The 19921-nt window shown below is 35.9% G+C and overlaps 1 protein-coding gene across 1 annotated transcript in view; it reads left to right on the top strand.

Moving 5' to 3' along the window:
• CPSF6 (cleavage and polyadenylation specific factor 6, 68kDa) overlaps positions 1 to 18075 on the top strand; it is a gene marked incomplete at its 5' end in the record, with an annotated part of 18927 nt that extends 852 nt beyond the window's left edge. The window contains 9 exons of the mRNA XM_010073303.1: positions 2360 to 2463; positions 3197 to 3342; positions 4192 to 4365; positions 5473 to 5977; positions 7185 to 7277; positions 8243 to 8358; positions 8695 to 8848; positions 9882 to 10074; positions 17658 to 18075. Coding sequence (XP_010071605.1) covers positions 2360 to 2463; positions 3197 to 3342; positions 4192 to 4365; positions 5473 to 5977; positions 7185 to 7277; positions 8243 to 8358; positions 8695 to 8848; positions 9882 to 10068 — 1479 coding nt within the window. The remainder of the gene's footprint in view (positions 1 to 2359; positions 2464 to 3196; positions 3343 to 4191; positions 4366 to 5472; positions 5978 to 7184; positions 7278 to 8242; positions 8359 to 8694; positions 8849 to 9881; positions 10075 to 17657) is intronic.
• Positions 18076 to 19921: the final 1846 nt, after the last annotated feature.

Below are 19921 nucleotides of genomic sequence, written 5' to 3'. Positions count from 1 at the left end.
CCCCAACTCTTTCACCCTGTCCTCAAAGGGGAGGTGCTCCAGCCCTCTGATTAATTGCGTGGCTCTCCTCTGGACTCTCTCCAAGAGGTCCATGTCTTTTTTATGTTGGGGGCCCCACATCTGAACACAGTACTCCAGGTGGGGTCTCACAAGAGCACAGTAGAGGGGGAGAATCACCTCCTTCGACCTGCTGCTAATGCTTCTTTTGATGCAGCCCAGGACACGATTGGCTTTCTGGGCTGCAAGTGCCGGCTCATATTCAGCTTCTCATCCACCAATACCCCCAAGTCCTTCTCCTCAGAGCTGCTCACTATCCACTCTCCGCCCAGCCTGTATTTGTGCCTGGGATTGCCTTGACCTATGTGCAGGACCTTGCACTTGGCCTTGTTAAATTTCATGAGGTTTGCACAGGCCCGCCTCTCAAGCCTGTTCAGGTCCCTCTGGATGGCATCCCTTCCCTCCAGCGTGTCCACCGCACCACACAGCTTGGTGTCATCAGCAAACTTGCTGAGGGTGCACTCAATCCCACTGTCCGTGTCTCTGACAAAGATGTTAAACAACACTGGTCCCAGTACCGACCCCTGCGGAACACCACTTGTCACTGGTCTCCACTTGGACATTGAGCCATTGACCACCACCCTTTGAGTGCAGCCGTCTAGGCAATTCCTTATCCAGCGAGTGGTCCTTCATGTTTTAAGTATTATGAAAAGGTATTTGTGCTACTATCTTCTTAAGGTCTTCAGAGAACTGTGTGAAAGAGAACAAGCTTAAACTATGAAATACTTTTTCCTGTAGATACTTTTAAACTACTGAACCCATTTTTAGTAAAGGCTTTATGAAGTTTTTAGTTTAAAAAGGAACTGGAAGGTTTTCTGGGATTTTCTTGAAATTATTTTTCACATTTTTCCAGGGCGTTTTTCTGCCTTCCTTTTTGTAGGGCAGTGACTCCTGCAACAAAACTGTTTTCAGGTATTTGCCTTGAGGCTTATTTCTGCAGTCCTCAGAGTAACAGGTTTGGAATAACTCACTGAACTGCAGTTGCCCTTAAGACAATTACTTTTGTTAGCATTAAAACATTTTAAAATCAATTGCAGTTAAGCAAACAAAGTGCAAGAGCTGCCCAGTAGCTGAATTAGCTGGAGTTTTTATCTGTTTTCGTGAAATCCAGTTCTTCTAGGTCTGCACATGCAAAATGCTCATTCAAGGTTTTTTCCCCTCTGATTAATTCCTTACTAGTGCTAATCTTAAACAAAGAATGCTTTGTGGGTGCTTAGTTGTTTTTTCATATAATTATTACAGTGTCCTAATTTCAGGAGCTAATAGGTAAGTTAAGCAGCCGTTGACTTCACAGTTGTACTATTCTAAAGCATATGAATGAATCGGTAAAAAGCAGATGAATTAGCTGAACTCATCCAAGTCAAATGTCACAATTTCTAAAGCAGGTAGGCCAATGTTCAGCAATTTGTACTTGTTACTAATTATTTGGCTTCACAAATTCAGTTACAAAAAAAATGCATTTATCTATTGTAACATTGCTGTTGTATTTGTTTTCGTTGCGTTTAACTCTCAGCAAAATAATTTGTTGAATTTTTTAAAAGAAGCCTTAATTTGAGGGAAGATCAGATGAGTAGTTCAGAATCTTGAAAGCCTGCTTTGCACTTCCCATATGAAATGTAAAGAAGGGATGGAGTTACAGAAGTAGGAAGAAAACCATAAGTATTAGAGTATTTGTGTATCTTTGGATATGAGTGAAATTAAGTGTTACATAGTAGTTAATAGAAAGTTACAGCAAGTAGGTTTGGTTAAGTGGAAGCAGTTGTTACTAACTATAGTTTCTGTACTAGTTTTCCTTCTTTTGTCTGTAAATCCTGCTATTTTTGTGCAAATAATATGTAGTTCACTAAACAGTCACTAGTCAAAGCTCTCATAAAGAGCACCTGGTTAATATGGTGTTTGAAATTGGCTTTTGTGTGTAAATAATTGAATCAGTGGGTGGAAAAAATGGATTTGGTGTGAAAAAAGTAAGTTATTGAAATAGTGCAGTTTAACCCTTGTAATCTCAGAAGACAAAAGTTACTCTAATGCAATTTTTTTTTTTTTCATACTGTTGCTGGTATACTGTGTGCAGGGGTTGATGCAATCTAATATAAGGGGAAGTGTATATCTTTTACTAGTAATTTTCTGTGGGTTGTAAAATGTCATTGACTGGTCTCCAAAAGTCAGAATATATTGACAGCTTGAATAAAGCATTCTTCTTGACCCATTTCACACACACAAAAAAATCCATGGAGGCCTTAGGTGCTGTTTTCCTGGTGTTTTAGATAAGCTTTCATAGTTGAATATTAAAAATATTTTTCAGTGGACAACAGATGAAGACTTGACTGAAGCAGTTCATTCACTGGGGGTAAATGATATTTTGGAGATAAAATTTTTTGAAAATCGTGCTAATGGCCAGTCTAAAGGGTAAGAACTTGTAATTTGTTTTTTCTGTAAATGGACTGAATTCTGGGAGGGCATTTTTTTTCAATGTTCATAACTGTCAGTATGTGAACTAATAATATTTATTTATGTCCAACAATGATTGGGTATATAATTTTATATTAATGACTTAAATTTCAAGTGTAAATTTTTATGACGTTATTGTGTGTCTCGTTATTTTGGGAGTTAAATCTTGTTGTCCATCTTCATTAAGATTATTCCTAGATTTCAGTTGGAGTGGTGGTGATACTTACTGTTCCTCATAGTGTAAATACTGTTTCCCCACCTCCATTATTGCCTCTTTCTTTACATGTCTATTTTTCTATTAACTGTTGAAAGTGAGCACTTGAGCCCGTTTTTTCACTGACAACCTAATCTTTGCATGAATGTGCCTTCCTCTCTTGGTAGTAATGAGAACACAGTGAATGCTTAATAATAACTTAGTCATGTGAATTCATATATAGTGTATTGATACTTTACCAAAAAGCTGCCTTTGTTGTGATATATTTTGATGCCTCTTGTACTTGCACTTCTGGTTGTTCTTATGTCCTAGAATGAATTATTTTATTTGTTCTGATAACTGGACTAAAGACCTGTGAGACAGTTGCTGCATCTAGGTTTCAAGTATTCTTTTGCTTACTATGGGTAACCTCAGGAGGCATCAGGATATCCAGGAAATAGAAAAACTGTGGTGTAACTTTCTTTTTCTTCCTTTCAGGTTTGCCCTTGTGGGTGTGGGATCAGAAGCATCCTCCAAAAAGTTGATGGATTTGTTGCCTAAAAGAGAATTACATGGGCAGAATCCTGTTGTAACTCCATGTAATAAACAATTTCTCAGTCAGTTTGAAATGCAGTCAAGGAAAAGTAAGCCTTTCTTATGTGCTGTCTTGGAAAAACAGAGGTTTATTCCAAAAGCAGTATGGCAGTTTTTCTCTCAGCATCTGATAATTTCTGCATGGTTTAAAATAGCTGTAAAATACTTAAAGTCCAGGTGAATGAAGTTGCATGTTTGTTTAAAGGTGGTCCTCTTAAATAAAAATCTAAAAAAAAAATCACTTAATGCACTGAAGGGCTGCTGTTTTGGCAAGAGATAGCACTCACTGAAAGAAGGTTGCGGCTTTGTGAAACTCTTGTCTTACAGTTGGAGAAGCTTTCTCAATTTCTTGTGGATGTAATTTCTAAATGCTCGTGTCTTTTAAAAAGTTTAACAGAGATAGCACTCACTGAAAGAAGGTTGCGGCTTTGTGAAACTCTTGTCTTACAGTTGGAGAAGCTTTCTCAATTTCTTGTGGATGTAATTTTTTAAAAGACACGAGCGTTTAGAAGTTTAACATTTTAGACAAACTGGACTAAAATCTGATGTCTGGATAGGCTGCGTTTATGACGGAATGAGGAAGAGAGATTCTGTACTGTGCTTTCCTCCAGCACCTTGTCTTGTGGTTCCCAGTCCTAATAGTTTGTGGCCTTGGGCTGCATTAACGAAAGGACTGTCTGTCTCCCCAGATGCTATTCCATCAGTATGGGGCATACTGGAATGCTGCTGTATTTTAGCAAAGTGCTTTTTCCTCCTGAAATGCTTTGGGTTGGGGTACCTAGGAACAAGTTGGTGCTCATAAAGTCATGCTTTAGCACTGCATAAAAGTTTAGATCAAGTGTCAAAAAGCTTTAACCTATTTTGATTTATGTAATTACACTTTTGCTTTTTCATTGCAGCCACACAGTCTGGACAGATGTCTGGGGAAGGTAAAGCTGGTCCCCCAGGAGGAAGCTCACGAGCAGCATTTCCACCTAGTAATAGAGGGCGAGGCCGTTTTCCAGGTGCCATTCCAGGTGGAGACAGATTCCCTGGACCAGCAGGGCCAGGAGGGCCACCACCACCTTTCCCAGGTAAAATAATTTATACGTGGAGTTTCAGTTTCATTTGTGTTTTCATGTATTAATGCAGCATGCTTACTTGGGAAATGATAAAGATCAAGCCGATTCAGTAATGTGCTATAATCAGTGTTCTCAGCTGGATTGTAGGATTTGACAATGTTTCCTTGTTGATATTCAAACAAAGAGCTGTACTTCCTAAATTTGATAGCAGTATAATAACATTTCTAGAGGCATTCGTTATAATACGTCAATGTACATATTTTTAAAATATAAGAAACTTAAGATAATGTTAGCAAGTAGACTTGTCTTTTAGTGTGGTGTGGTTCAGATTTTCTGATTTGCTGTATGGGCTGAGAAAACCCATGTTGCAGAGCGTAAAGTAACTCTTTTTCTTACTGTATTACAACTTTGCATATCATCAGAAATGCAGCTTTGATTCATGCCCATGACAGGTCAGTTAGTTGGCACTTAAAATACAACAAATTTGAAGAGGAGGTGTTCATGTTTAGTCAGGTATCTGATATGGGAGAAATCTCTGTTTAACAATCAGGCTCACATTGCAGTGAAGTTCTTATTTCAGCTTAAGTATTTGTAATAGATGTTAGCAAGTAGATTGTCTACTAACAGTCAAAGGGACATAGTTAAATTGAAAAGTACTAATTACTACCAGAAAGTAGGTTTGGATATTGCATTTACCTTACCTTCTCCAATATAGCTTTTCCCATATTTTTAATATATATTGTATCTTATGCCCCATATGAAAGACTAGCTTCAGATGCAAGTAGGATGTAATGTTTTCCAGTTTTTGTAAGCTTTTGGGGGTTTTGGTAACAATAGCAGGTGATTAAGTGATTGGGGGGACAAGTTGTTAGTTTTCACATTAATGTTGTTCTCTTTAGATATTGGTAGTCAAGGAACTGTTAAAAAATTTCTAAGCTACTGGACCCAAAGTGGGACAATACATGTCTTATGTAAGTTGCAAATTGTTCAGTGAGGGTTGTTTTGGGGTTTTTGTTGTTTTTAAGAATTAAAAAAGGCAAGAATTTTAATTATTTTCCTGTCTTTTATTTATTTATATTTACTAGCTCTTTTTTTGTATTTATTTTGTTTTTATTTTAGCTGGACAAACTCCCCCGCGTCCACCTTTAGGTCCTCCTGGCCCACCAGGCCCACCAGGCCCTCCACCTCCTGGTCAGGTCCTCCCACCTCCATTAGCTGGACCTCCCAATCGTGGTGACCGTCCACCACCACCAGTTCTGTTTCCAGGACAGCCTTTTGGTCAGCCTCCACTTGGGCCACTTCCTCCAGGCCCTCCACCACCAGTTCCAGGTTATGGGCCACCACCAGGTCCACCACCACCTCAGCAGGGTCCACCTCCACCTCCAGGTCCATTTCCCCCTCGTCCACCTGGCCCTCTTGGGCCACCCCTGACTCTTGCTCCTCCTCCACATCTCCCTGGGCCACCTCCAGGTGCTCCACCACCTGCACCACATGTGAATCCAGCTTTCTTCCCCCCACCTGCCAATAGCGGCATACCTACTTCAGACAGCCGTGGCCCACCTCCGACAGATCCATATGGCCGACCTCCACCATATGACAGAGGTGACTATGGGCCACCTGGAAGGTGAGTGCTTTTCATGTTGTATGCTTAGTGGCAGATTTTACTCCTCTTGTAGGAAGCATCTGATTTTCCCTTTTAATGCAAATGTTAGAAATAATGAAAAATAGGGCTAGAAGGGATCCCAGCAGTCTACTAATTTGCCCTTTTTCACTTCTCTCAGTGAAATATCTCTGAGAAATATGTTTGTAGCAGTAAGAAAATCCTGAACTGCAGCACCAGCAATCTCACTTTCCCTTTTCAGCTATGAACTGTTTGTCTTCACTGTTTGTGTTTGGCAGTGTCATCATTCCATGTGTTCTACATGTCAACTCATCTATCACTTCTTATGAAGCAGCTTCTAGTTGTGCTTCTGTCTTAACTTAAAATTCTGACTTGTACCTTTTTTATCATGCTTTGCAAGCTCTCTTTTTAGAATGCTCTCGAGTTGTCCTTTTTGAATATATCCATATGCTGAGTACAGTGCCATACCAAGCTCATACCATTTTCATCTTTCAGCAGCTCTGCTTGTCCCTTCTTTTCTACAGGGTTTAGTTAGAAGTTAGTCTTTGTCTCAATAGCCAGGTGTGAATTTACAACAAGACTTTTATCTTCCTTTCCTATCAAGATGCTTCTGCTCATGCGGTTCAGTCTTGGTGTGTTTGTAGCAGTGGCTTTTCCTATGGTTAATCCTCTCTGGGACAGAGTTCTTGAGTCTCTCTGACTTGTCAGGTTTTTCACATCTTGTTTGAAACATCTTTTTCATCTGTGCTTTCAAGCATCTCTGTCTTGCTGCTCTGTCTTGATTTTTCACCATATTTGTATTTGTCACAGAAAATTTTGGGATAAATCGTAAGAAAGACACTTTCTACATAGTTACGTTTGGATTTTCCCATTGTGATTTTACTGCTAGCATGAGAGAGATTTCTTGCTTAAAATGTTTTCTGCTTTGGGTCTTCTGACAAATTTAATCACCCCTACACATCTGTACATACTGTGTTCATACAGAAACTATAGAAATGCAAGCATTTGGCTTAATTGCCTGAAATAATAAAAGGATAAGGTTGTTGGTTGTTTTTTGATGGACAAAGTCGAGGTTGTGTGCAGTTTGTAGAATGTCTGGGGAGGGAAGGAGTGGGAATAGGACAGTATAACTTGCTGTCCAGTATTTTCAGTAATAATGTTAAAACTATAATCCATAACTATTTAAATTGTCATTAATTATATATCATAGGCGTTTCACTGGAAATAACATGTCCATAAGAGAAAAATTACATATTCCATTCTATGGGAGGCACACGAAAAATAATACTCAAAACTCAGGGAGGTATGAATTTTTAGACATTTCCTCTTATGCTAAACTGGCTATAGGATCTTGTTCCACTTCTTGCAATTAAGAGGATAGCATTGCTTATTATTCTGCATTTTCTTTCTACCAGAAGAACTAACACTGTTTTAGAAATATCAAGCAGTGGGCCAGTTTAACAGTCTCAACATTTGTCTCTAACACATTTCTCCAAATTTTCTATATGATACAGAAACTGGCTAATTAGACACTGCGAAACTTGTGGGAAAATTTTAGTATAGGTTAGGTTCTGTTACTTTGGAAACCCTATATAGGTAGCTAATAATTAAAGTAAAAAAATGCAATGAGTATGAGGATTCTGCTTTATTGTTTCCTCCTTATTGTGACTGGTTTGAAGATCAAATTGGAGCACCTTGAACTTGACCAGAAACAAAAAAACAAAATTAGCTGTGAAATGTTGAAATATCATTCAGAAAATTGAGTGTTTTAAAAATGACAGACTATATTTGCTTTTCATAAGTTATAGCATTCTGGTCTTAGTTAAGATCTGGGAAACAGGATCATATAGTTCTACTTCCAGTACTGTTATAAACATTTTGCTTGAAGTCGCATTGCCTATGTACATGTATTTCCACATCCATTCATTTGGAATATCTACTTGCATACCTTCAAGGATTTTTATGAAAATTATAAATATTTGTAAAGCACAATATTAAGTGCTGCTGAATCTTCAGATGGGATGAACAAAAGTCTATTTATACAGCAATGTCTTAATTGTTTTTTACTTTTTTTCTTTTTTTTTTTTTTTAGCTTTCAGGATTTTATACTGTAACATGGTCCTTAACAAAAACCAAAACCAAACCCAGATCCTGCTTTCTTTTCTGTTTGTCACTTTGCTTAAAGTTGCAAACTTGGATTGTTAAAACTGCAATGATGTCGTCTTATGTTTTTCTTAACAATTTAAATACTAGTTTTATTGCTTGCAGAGAGATGGATGCTGCAAGGACACCTCTAAGTGAAGCAGAATTTGAAGAAATCATGAATAGAAATCGGGCGATCTCAAGCAGTGCCATTTCGAGAGCTGTATCAGATGCCAGTGCTGGTTAGTAAAACTTGGATTAATGTGTTTGCTATTCTACCAAACTGAAAAGAGTTTATAGTTTTTCTATTAGGAAACTTGCAGCCCTGAAGCCACATTTTTGTAATAGCAGGCTGAATTTAGGTACAAGCTATGACTGATTATGTACTGTGTTCCAATTAGTTTCTGAGAATGCCTTTTGAGTACAGATGTGGGCAGTATTTTTTAATATTTGGTTCTATGGTAAATGGTCTGGATGGCTGTTGAAGAGAAGGTACTCGAAAGGGTAATACTATTATAGATAAAAATCTTTGGTTTAATTTGCATAATTTTCTGATCATGATCTCACATCATTTTCAGGGGACTATGGAAGTGCTATAGAGACCTTGGTAACTGCAATTTCCTTAATAAAACAGTCCAAAGTATCTGCAGATGATCGCTGTAAAGTACTTATTAGCTCTCTTCAGGACTGCCTTCATGGAATTGAGTCCAAGTCTTATGGTTCTGGATCCAGGTAAAACTTTCCTCTTCCATCTGCCCTTACTTATAAAAGGGAAGGTGTAGCACAGGACTAGTTCACAGAGAAGAAACTAAGTCATGTAAGAAGCTTAGTGATTTGCCAAGTTTCACAAGAAATGTGTGAAAGAACCAAATAGGGGTTTCTGGAACTTAGCTGTCTGTTAATAAACCCTTCTTTCAAAACTGATCTGACTAGCTTAGGTTTAAGTCTCAGTTTTATTTAGTATCCTTTGCTACATGGTACTCTTGCAATGTATAGACTTCAAAACAGAATTATCTTTTATCAATTAAGATGTTCCCTGCATATTTTTTATTGGGATTTTCTATTGAAAATTAAGAATGAGGATGTTTGCCAATTTTAATTTTGCTTAAAAGTAATTTTCTCCATACTTGTCACAGTAGAAATACACTTGAGGCGGGGGAAAAAAAAATTGGGCAGAAAGATTTTGCCTATTGTCCTTTGTCATACAACCTAAAAATCAAGACTAGGTAGATTTGAAATTCATGGACTCCTCTCCCTAATACAAATAAGAGATTGATATTTCTTTCAAAACTTAAATGACACTTTGAGAGTTAGGACGAACACTGAGCCTGTAGTTCATTTGGATACCTTAGCAGTAGTATAGTTGGCCTTGAATATTAGAAACACAAAGACATCTGGTTTTGGCACATAGTTGCAGTATGCAGATTAGCAGCCATGTTGTAGTGATCGTTAGAGATATGGTGCATTCCTCCGTCTGATTTCAGCCATCGTATCTCCATATCTCCATTCTAATGATGTACTTTCTTTTTCCATGATACATTAGGGAGTGGATGCACCTTATTATCTGTAACTGAGTTCTTAGCCACCCTCTTTTATACCAGCTATCTTTCATGTTATATGCAAAACCATACCTGTGTCACAGTGAACAGATATTTCTCTCATATCCTTTTTTGATTAAATTCATACTTATAAGCAGAATACAAAATTGGCATGCAGATGGTTTTTACTTTGAAGAAAAAATTAATGAAGTAATTTCTTTCAGAAGACGTGAGCGATCCAGAGAGAGGGACCACAGTAGGTCACGAGAAAAAAGTAGACGCCACAAATCTCGTAGTAGAGATCGTCACGATGACTATTATCGGGAAAGAAGCCGTGAAAGAGAGAGGCATCGTGATCGTGACAGAGATCGTGACAGAGAACGAGACAGAGAGAGAGAATATCGTCATCGTTAAAAGAAGGTGAGCATTTGTTTAATGTTCTTGAACTTTAATGACTTACTAAAAGTAACTGCTCTAGGTTTGGGATTATTTACATTATTAATATCTGTATTTAAATGGTCCTGCAGTATGTACTGAATGGCTTTCTTCTTGCAGCATATGACATGAACATAGGTAAGTAACGACAGGTAACTGGTCTTGGGAGGGAGGGAGGATTTGTGTGATTATCCTCTGCAGTTTGCATGCAGCCTTTTTAATTTTAGGTGGTATTTAGGTTTGCAGTTTTTATGAAATGCAAGTAAACCAGTTGTTAAAAAGCCGTAAGCCAGACTGATAAGACGGCTCTCTTTGTAATCTTATAGGATTATATTAAATTTATGGTTGTGTTTCTTATTTGTATTTTAAAATACTAATTTTGTATTTTAAAGTCTGCTTGTGTAAGGACTGCAGCATTGAGCCCTTCATATGTCTTATGTGATTATTTCAATTTAGGGAACGCATGTACATACAGTTGCTGTTTGTGCACAAGTACGGCATTGTTGTGGTTTTTTGGTTTGTTTTTTTTCCCTAGTGAGTTTTACTTAAATTCAGGAAATATAGCCAGACTTTGCTCTTTATTTTATGAAATGTGACCTGTCAGTATCTTCTGCTTTCTAGCTAAATTCAGGTGTTATCTTCAATAAGATTTATCATCAGTTGTTCCCCAGCACCCTGATCTTTCATTCCCTCTCCCCTCTGATAAAAGTCATTTTCTGAAGACTAGTAAAGAAATGCATGACACAAGGATTATTTCTTTTCTGGTTGATCACAAAGTAATTTGTTCTTTTATTTCATATGTCTGCAGTCTTATGTGCATCAAATGTCTAGATAGCTACAGAGTAGCATGCTAAATAATACTTTTTTCAGTGTACTGCTGAGAGCTTTAAAATACATAGAAATGTTCAGCACATTATATAATGTACCATTTTGAGGATTGGGAATTCAATGTACCCATGATTCCTTACATTTGCCAATTGGAGAAAGCCCTACCTATTAGTTTCTCTGCAGTAGTCTTTGCTTTCTTTAGAAGAATTCTCCACTACATCTACACTAAAAGTGAAGCTTGCAGACTTGCCTGTCTGCCCAACTTCCATTTCTTAAATTTACCATCAGATTTAGTTTCTGGATTTACACATCATATTTATTCATGGAAGTTCACTTACAGAAGTTATATAGAGCAAAACTTTTTTAGAAATCATATAAAACGTAGTATACTCCTAAGTGAAAATAAATTTTGTATTGGTTAAATGTCAGTTTTTCAGTCAGACTTTTGTGTCACTGGCTGCTTTGGGAGAAAACAAATTCTGATACTAAATGCTCTGGTCTATTGAGTATTAAGTGGGATGTTGTCTTGGGTTCATATACTAACAGGGACACACAAAGTGGTAATCGACCTAGAGAAGGGGAGTCAAAGGCTTAAACAGAAAGGTGAAATGTGGCAGCTGAAATAAAGTTGGCAGTATATATCTGTTAATGCCACTTTTTGTCATAAAAAATGGATTGGTAGAAATATTTCTGCAACTGCATAAAAATAGCAACTGTCGTTCTTAATTGTAAAATATCAGAACATAAAAACACAGATTTAACAAAAGTAAATGTAGTTCATTTTGTTGAACTGGATTTTTAACTTCTGTGATAAATGAGTGTTTGTGATATTTGCAAATAGTTGTTATTGATAGGAGGTAACCATTGAGCTGAGTGATGGACACATTTCCAGATTGTTTTCCTTCTGGTGGAGATGAGGAAGCCATACTAAAAAATGTTAATAACATGGAATTTAAGATAATTTTATTTTACCTTTGGCATACCTTATTAATCTAGGTTTATTTTTTGTGTATTTAGTGTGGTGCATGTAGATACAGTGTTTTTGTACCTAGTACAGATGCCCTACCCTGTCACCCCAAGAAAACATCTCAAATAGCATTAGGTTGCATTTTATAATTTCCAAAACACAATTTTTTAAAATGAGCCTGGCTTTAGTCTCAGTTTAGTTGGGATGTATGTATGGAACTTCCTTCAGCTTTGTTGTGTGCTGGGGCTTCTTTTTTCTTTCAGAGGGGTTGTGTAGGTAAGTTTCCCATGTGCAAAGGAGAAGATAGGTCCTAAATACTTGACTTAAAGGATAAATTTAGTATTCTGCATGTAAATGAAAGCATTTGGGGTTTTTTTAAAGTTAAGTTGTAAACATTTTGTCTTGTTGCTGTCTTAATGAAGAAGGGCTTTACTGTAGTTTTGATTTGATATATATATATATACACACACACATAAAAGAAATGCAGTTATCTCCTGGTTTGTGTTTCATTTTCACGAAGATGTATGTTGCCATACATTTTTCTGTTTCATTATTTACATTGATTAATATTAATAAATGGATTTAACAGTCTAAGTCATTTAATAAATATCAGCAGTGCTGACAACAGTTACTCCCCATATTACTGTGTTTTGCCAGATAACATGAAGTTGCCTCTGTGCCTGCAATCTGTGAATGGCACCTATACTTCTTATTGCGTACCTGTAGTCATAACTGTGATACTGTACTGGCATTATTTTTTTTAAAGTGTTACACATCTAGTTTAGAAGGATTTTAAAGGTCCACTTTGAACACTTTTGTATACAGTGAAATTCAGTTTGTACTGTATTGCATTTATAGAGATGGGTTAAATTGGAATAACTTACTAAATGTATTTATTATAATAATAAAACTCTATTAAAAGGTCTAGATGTACCATAGCAGGTATTTACACTTCTGTTTGTACACTTCATGATTTAAAATTAAATTCTTGCAAGATTTTGTGCCTTCACTTGAGTAAGCCTTCATATACATTGATAATCCATTCTACAGAATTACTATAAACTCAATTTTCCTTGAAACACCTCTCCTTTGCTTGTAGAAAGCCTACAGATATAAGAGATTTAAGATAAATGTCTAACCTGTATTAGTCAAGAAAAAAAATAAGATTGATATTTAGAAGGATTAACAGAAAAATTAATGTGTACAAACAGAACAGTAATGTAATTTCATCAGTGTTAATTCCTGACTCTTTTTTTAAGACGGATTTTTTTTTTAGTTTAACGGATACTCAATTATGTATTTCTAGCTGATACATTGTCCCAATCTTAATCTGTCTGAATTTCTATAACTGCTGAATGTTAAGTTTTTCATTTTATGTTTTGTTATTGGGTTGATTGATTATTTCCTATTTAAACTGGATTTGGACTGAGTTGCAAAGACAAAAACACACTAACATTGTAACAGTTGATATGTATGTAGACTTTGTACTCCATATTTCATGTTTTTTCTCTGATTTTTCTGCTCTCAAACCACTGTAAGCAAAATAATTTAAAGTCTAATGTACTTCTGAGGCTCATATGGTTCTTCAAAAACTGCTCTCAGCTCTCTCTGAAATAGTTTAAGCTTTGTAATTCTCTAAGAACTAACATGGTTGGATTTTTTTTTTTAATGTCAGGAGGGGAAATGTTGCTGATAGTTTAATATTAATTATATTCCTGCTTGTATAAGCAGGAACTGTCCTGTAGCAGTGTGTTAGCAACCACTTAAACATCCAGTGAAGTATGAAATTAGCCTTGTTTATTTACAAGAACTTGTAAATTAATAGGAAAGTACCTAATTATGTTTTTTAATAACAAGTTTCTAGTTAATAATGGAATTTTAAGTGGTATAATGTGGTAGCATTGTTCAAGACCTGGGTATATGTGTCTGTATAGGATTATTTCAGATCTTAGTGTTAAGCTATTACAAACGTTATTTACCTAATCTCTTATTTTTAATATGTATATTTTTGAGGAAGCACGTATGTGGGTCTGGTACTATTCTGTTGCATCTGGCATTTATCACTGAAATCATGCTTTGTGCATCTGATTCAGTATTTGAAATCCATCATAGAGTGAAAGAGGCAAGCAGTGCCACTGTTTTATGTGCTTCTTAAAGTTTATTTTATGGCTATTCTGCTTTACAGAAACATATAGTTTGTTTCTTAACGTTCAGTGATTTCTCTTGTTTTCTTGAGGATGATAAGATGATTTGAAAAATTTACTGAAAATCTTATTCTGTTGTTAATTTTCAAATGCATAACTGCAGAACTTCTATTAATTTTTTCCATGAACATGCTGCTGTAATTTTGTTGTCTTCTGAGATGTCTTTAGACACACTTATATTTTTGTGTTCCTCCAGTCTCTGTGGTTTTTTTGTTTTGTTTGTGAAATCAGTAGTTTTCACAAATTTGAGCTGTGTGAGAGTTCCCCAAGAAACTTTAAAGTTTTATAGCATTTGACACATAAAGAAGTTACTTGCAAGTGAAAAAGTTGGGTTGATGCAGTGTTCTCCAAAGAATGAACAAATTAGGTTTGTTTTTTTTTTTTTTTCTTTTGCTCATTGTGGTTTGAGAACTAAGATTTCTTTACCAAAAAAAAAAAAAAAAGAAAAGGAGGTAAATGAGAGAACTTCATTTTTATGTTTTCTTGTGACAGACTGATCTACCTTTTTGTGTCTTCCTCATATATTAATGTGACAGATACTTGCCAATAATTCACATTGTCTTAATTTGTAAACTAAAGGTTGAGTTTCCTGAACGCACCTCTCTGCTCATCAGTTATTTTTGGTGGATAGACAGGCTGGGATAGTAGGAGAAAGACATATGATGAATGAAACTAGTTTGGGAGCATTCTTTTTCTTCTCGTGTAAAATTACTTATAAAATCAGGAAATTGTCTGGTGTTGATCTTAAATTATACACTGATTGAATAAAGATACCAGGTAAGTACACTAATAATAGGGGAAAAAAATATACAACAAATGGAAGAAAGTGCTAGTGGTGGTAAAACAGTCTGTTTATACATGCGTGATGAACAGAATCACATATGTATCTCAGCTTACATGCAGAAAGACACAGAGTCAAGCTTGAAATTCCTTCTTTCCCACTGTGTTACAGCTAAAGCATCACAGTATTTGGAGGTTTGTTTTGTCCTGGAATGTAGGCTAAGTTAAAAGAGATTTTGGCTTTCAAGTTCATACTTTCTGTGGGATTTTTTCTCTGTGTATTTTTTTTCCCTTATGTATAGAATAAAATAAAGAAGAATTACATAAAATAATTCTTAGGAGCTATTAGAATTTAATGACAAATGTGTATCCTGCATTTTACTGAAATGTGAACATGTTGGGAGATTGAATTTCAATCTCTGAAAACACCAGAAATTACTACTATAAAATTGACGGTTGTATGCACATACAGCTTTAAACTACTGTAGAGCTTTCACACTTCTAAAAGCTGTTTAAAGCTTTTATCTGCTTATTTGGATAATTGGAATTAAAGGAAAAAATTACAGTTGCTACTGCAAGATGCTTTATATATGTAAGAAGTCTATTGGGTTTTGTTGTAAGAGTCTGTCTTTGGGAAAGCTCTGCTCCAGTTGCATCTTGCATGAATACAAAAATATTTGATGACTTAAGTTCTGGGATTTAATTTGTGAAATGTTCTGGCATAAAACCGTAATTTTTAAACCACAAAATAACTATTTAACAGATAAGTCTGAAATTTGAGGTTTATTAGCAGAACTGCTGAGAAACTGATTGCTGTATGGTGATAAATTGTATAAACCTAACATATGCTTGGGACAGATAGCTTATATGAGCTTGAGGCAGATGGAAAACAGCATTGCCAAGAAGTACTGACTAGAGATTTTTATAAAGCTGTTTCTTTCTTCAATATTCTGCGTGTTTGTAGAATACTGAAAAGGGCTGAGCATGAGGGTATAATCCATACAGATTTATTTTTTCCTTTTGGAACCACAGAGGTTTCCAGTTTTGCCAAGATGCAGTGGCAGAATACTTGGAACCAAAATGTGCACCCCTTTGGATTTTAGTTGGTCTTATTTTTCAAAGTGAAGGTTCAGTGTGGTGCTGACCGTCTTAAGAGCCCTATATTGAAAAGCGTTAATCCTAAATCTGGTTTATCATGCATTCTTTAAAGTTCTCATAGTTTCATGAGTACCATTACAAGTCTAGCAAATTATTCCCAGGAACAGAAGCTTTCTTATGCTAGTATTATAAATCATATATATGGTGCTTTGGATCTGTTAGCTGACTCCATAGAAGTGATAAAGATCCATAATTCTTGCCACAACAATTGTATGATGAGAGCAGCAAATTCTGACGTGCAGTGTCACAGCTGTCATATACTTACTTTCTCCACTACAAAACAGATTCTTTCCTGTCTTTTTGTGCTACCTGAGCTCGCAACTCTGAACACATCTTCTTGCAGAGGCAGCACTTTGTGACTTTGCTACTAATAAATTTTAAAAGTATGTAACACGTAGAAAGTTTGGTCTCTGGGAAAGGAGCTTCCCCAAAAGTAGTTACTGGTTGATAAATTAATGACTTGGGAACAAAGTCTGTGAATAAGAAAAATTCAGTCACTGCTTTGGATTTAGATTAGTTTATTTGCATACTGTATTGCATAGAGCCTACTTGTTTATACACTTTATTTTAAAGTTACTATTAACAGTCACTTTGAGGAAAGGAAGAAGAAATGTGTCGATTGTTCATGCAAAAATTGGGTACTTTGTTTTCCCAACTGCTTTGAAATTATTATACTGGTAGAAGAATATTTGGCAGCTGTGTACTGGTGCACATTCATGAAATTGCTCCTCTAAATGTCTTGTTTTTCAAATGAACAATTTAATGTGTTGGGTTTTGAACAATTTGATTTCAACTATTTTGAAATTGAGTGTTGAAATTGTGAATTATTAATGAAATGAAATAGCTAATTGTTTTGTAATATAATTCAACTGAAATCCAGTGTATGGAATTATACCATCCCAAGCATTTTGTGAACTCTTAATTAACTCTGGTGTGGTTCCTTAATTTGCCAAAATAGATGAGAGTAGAAAGTAGGGCTTGGGTTTTTTTCTAGGGCAAGTAGGTCAGGAAACCTGCAAACCTATGTTGTATTATTTGAAAAGTAAGTTCTTGTGATTAAACTGCAAGCGTGTATTTTTAGATGTGTGAAGCCCATCCTGCTTCCCACTAGTCTGAAAATTTTGAAGTACTGGTATCAGATTCTGTGTGCTTTTCAATGTTACTGAGCTGTGAGCCATCCACTTCGTTACTGAGCCATCAGTGTGTTACTTAAATGTCAAACCAGCTTAAAACTTCTGTAAGTGCGCAGGTAAAAATGTAAAAATTTAGTTGTGGCAAAATTACCTTACATGCTTGTTTGTTTACTCCTGCAGAATTTTCCTTTAGGAAATGTTCTAGATAAACGTTTCCATCAGTCACAGGAACAGTAGCTATTTCTTCCTTTATCATTCAGTATTTCAACTGTGAAATTTATATTCTTTCAACTTTGTTGTACAACATTAATTTTATTTTTAACTATTGTATTAGAAAACAATTTCATGCACAAAGTAGCTACTGCTTCTGGGTATTTTGTGTTAGTTTACATTATGGTGAAGTAGATGCACGACTTGTGTATGTATAGATAAGCCAACAATTTTCTGTGTATTATGGGGACTAGCAAAATCTACATCACAAATTTTGACACATTACAGCTGAAGGAAGAGGAACAGCGTGCAAGACAAGATACATTCTTCAAGGAAAGATGCTTGTCCAGCAGTTTGCTTCATGTGATTGAACTGAGCCTGTAAGGATTCACGGATAAAATGAACAGGAATAGATCTGAATAAAGCAAATCTGCATACATGGTAACCAGTAGCTCTTTTACTTTTTTATGTTGCTTAACTGTTTTATTTGAGGGAAACCTGTGTGATTTAAACCTTATAGCTTTTGCAACTTTATTACTGGTTATATACATTTGGCAATTATAATGTGCAAGCAATTGGAAAAAGTCAAGTAAATGCTTGTTTTTATAGTAGTTTGTTCATGTTAAACTGTTCATATGATAATGTCTGTACACAGCACCACTTTGATTACGGTAGATGTAGTGTTGTAATAAACTGTTTAATGGGGCTGATGTGTAAAGCTGTTCAAGTTATTTGATGTTTACACCTCAGGGAAAGTCTTGTGTTCAGCAATATTTAAAGATAATGTTACAATGAAAACACTGATGCTGTCTTTAAAAACATCGCAATAGTTCTTGCATATGCCTCAACCTAATCCTGCATTCAGTGAGTTAAACATACTAATGTTGCTCTCACACATTCAATTTTGATATGAAAATGGGTGGTTACATAAAACCTTTAGTGCTATTTTGCTTTCTAGCAGTGTTTACCTAGGTGGCTTGTGAATTTGCCCAAGTGACATATAAAACTGTAACAACTGCAGCTCCTTGTGGTCTATTGTTTTGAGGAGAGATGGTCCCAGGTCTGTGATTTTAGCACAGTGAAAATTTTATCTCTCTCATAGCCTTGATCCTGATTGACACTATAGTTAATTTAAACCGTTCATATGAACTTAAACTGTCCATAATAAGGGGTGGAAAGGTTAGCTTGAAAAATCAGAACCCTGCAGTTGTTTACAGTTTTATAGTAATAGTGCTTGTGTGTCTTCCCCTTCCACCTCCAAGGCCGTAGCAGTCTGTACATAGTTGTAATTAGAAATGTGCCAGAAGAAACCAGATGTTCCCATTTTTCATACTTGATGGGTTTGGTATTATCTTAATACTTTGGGGTTTATTCACACATGCATATAAAAGAGAAGGTACACTTGTATGTCCTTGTTCAGTGATGGACAATATTTAAATGTCTTAGCAAAAAGTGGCACTAATTAAATCTGTCAGATGAGGTTTTGTAAATTTACCTAAAAACAAATTATTGGAGCTCACAGTGAAAGTTGTCTTCAAATTGTAAGAATTTGTTTTAAATTCATTAAGTCTGAAATGCAAGTGAATAGGAAGTTCATATGAAGTTGCATGAATCTTCGTTTCTGGCAGCCTTACAAAAAGGCTCACTGCACACTGTTGCGTAACAGATTTATCCTTGGAGTTTTTCACTTGTTGAAATAGCTGCCCTTAATGTTTTAAGTTAAGTTTCAAGACCTCAGATGGCTTTAAGAAGCAACTCTTAGACAACTCTTGATTTCCTTTTTTTTACCGATTTTGAAGATTTTAACAGCCAACCTAAAATGCTGCCCTATTCAGGAAAGCACTTAAATCCATTTGGTTTTCCAGAGCATTTAAAGCATGTGCTTGTATTCCACAGATTTCAAGGAATGTAAACACAGGCTTTAAATACCTTATCTGCATAAATACCTTATCTGCATACATGAGTGATTTTTATGCTTTACTGAGTTGGGACCAGTAGCCTGTGCCAACTGCAAAACTTTTGCATAAGTCTGAAATGCTCTAATGTTTTTGTCACCTACCACTCAGCAGGTTTCTGTAGTCAGGTTGGACTTGGCCACAGCTTCAGACTCTCCCTCTTTTTTTTCTCCTTAACTTGTGTACCTCAGTTCCTCATGCATGGGATCACTGGTGTTTATTGAACTGTTTGCTACTGAGAAGATATTTGACATGTTTGTTTAATCCTGTTTGCAAGTGAAAACTGCCTTTTAAAATTTTGTAAAACTGAAAGTTGTATCAAACAAGTCATGACTCATTTCCTGCTTTTTGTGAATAGGTGTTGGTTACAAACAGAACAGTACTGTTGTAATTTTTTTTCTTTACTTAAAAACATTGTTTACTGCTGTGTGTAATAAGTTTAAGGAAGAAATAACCTGCCTGTAGCTGTTATATGGGGAATAGCTAATACTGGAGAGGCGGCAGGTAAGTAATGTTCCATTGCATAGATAAATTAAATCTTAAAAGTACATTTACAAGTATTTTATGCAGGAACTGGTATTTTACTCCACATTGAAA

Source organism: Pterocles gutturalis, unplaced genomic scaffold, assembly GCF_000699245.1.
Source record: "Pterocles gutturalis isolate BGI_N339 unplaced genomic scaffold, ASM69924v1 scaffold11147, whole genome shotgun sequence".
Classification (NCBI taxonomy): domain Eukaryota; kingdom Metazoa; phylum Chordata; class Aves; order Pterocliformes; family Pteroclidae; genus Pterocles; species Pterocles gutturalis.
This window is presented reverse-complemented; position numbering and strand designations above follow the sequence as displayed.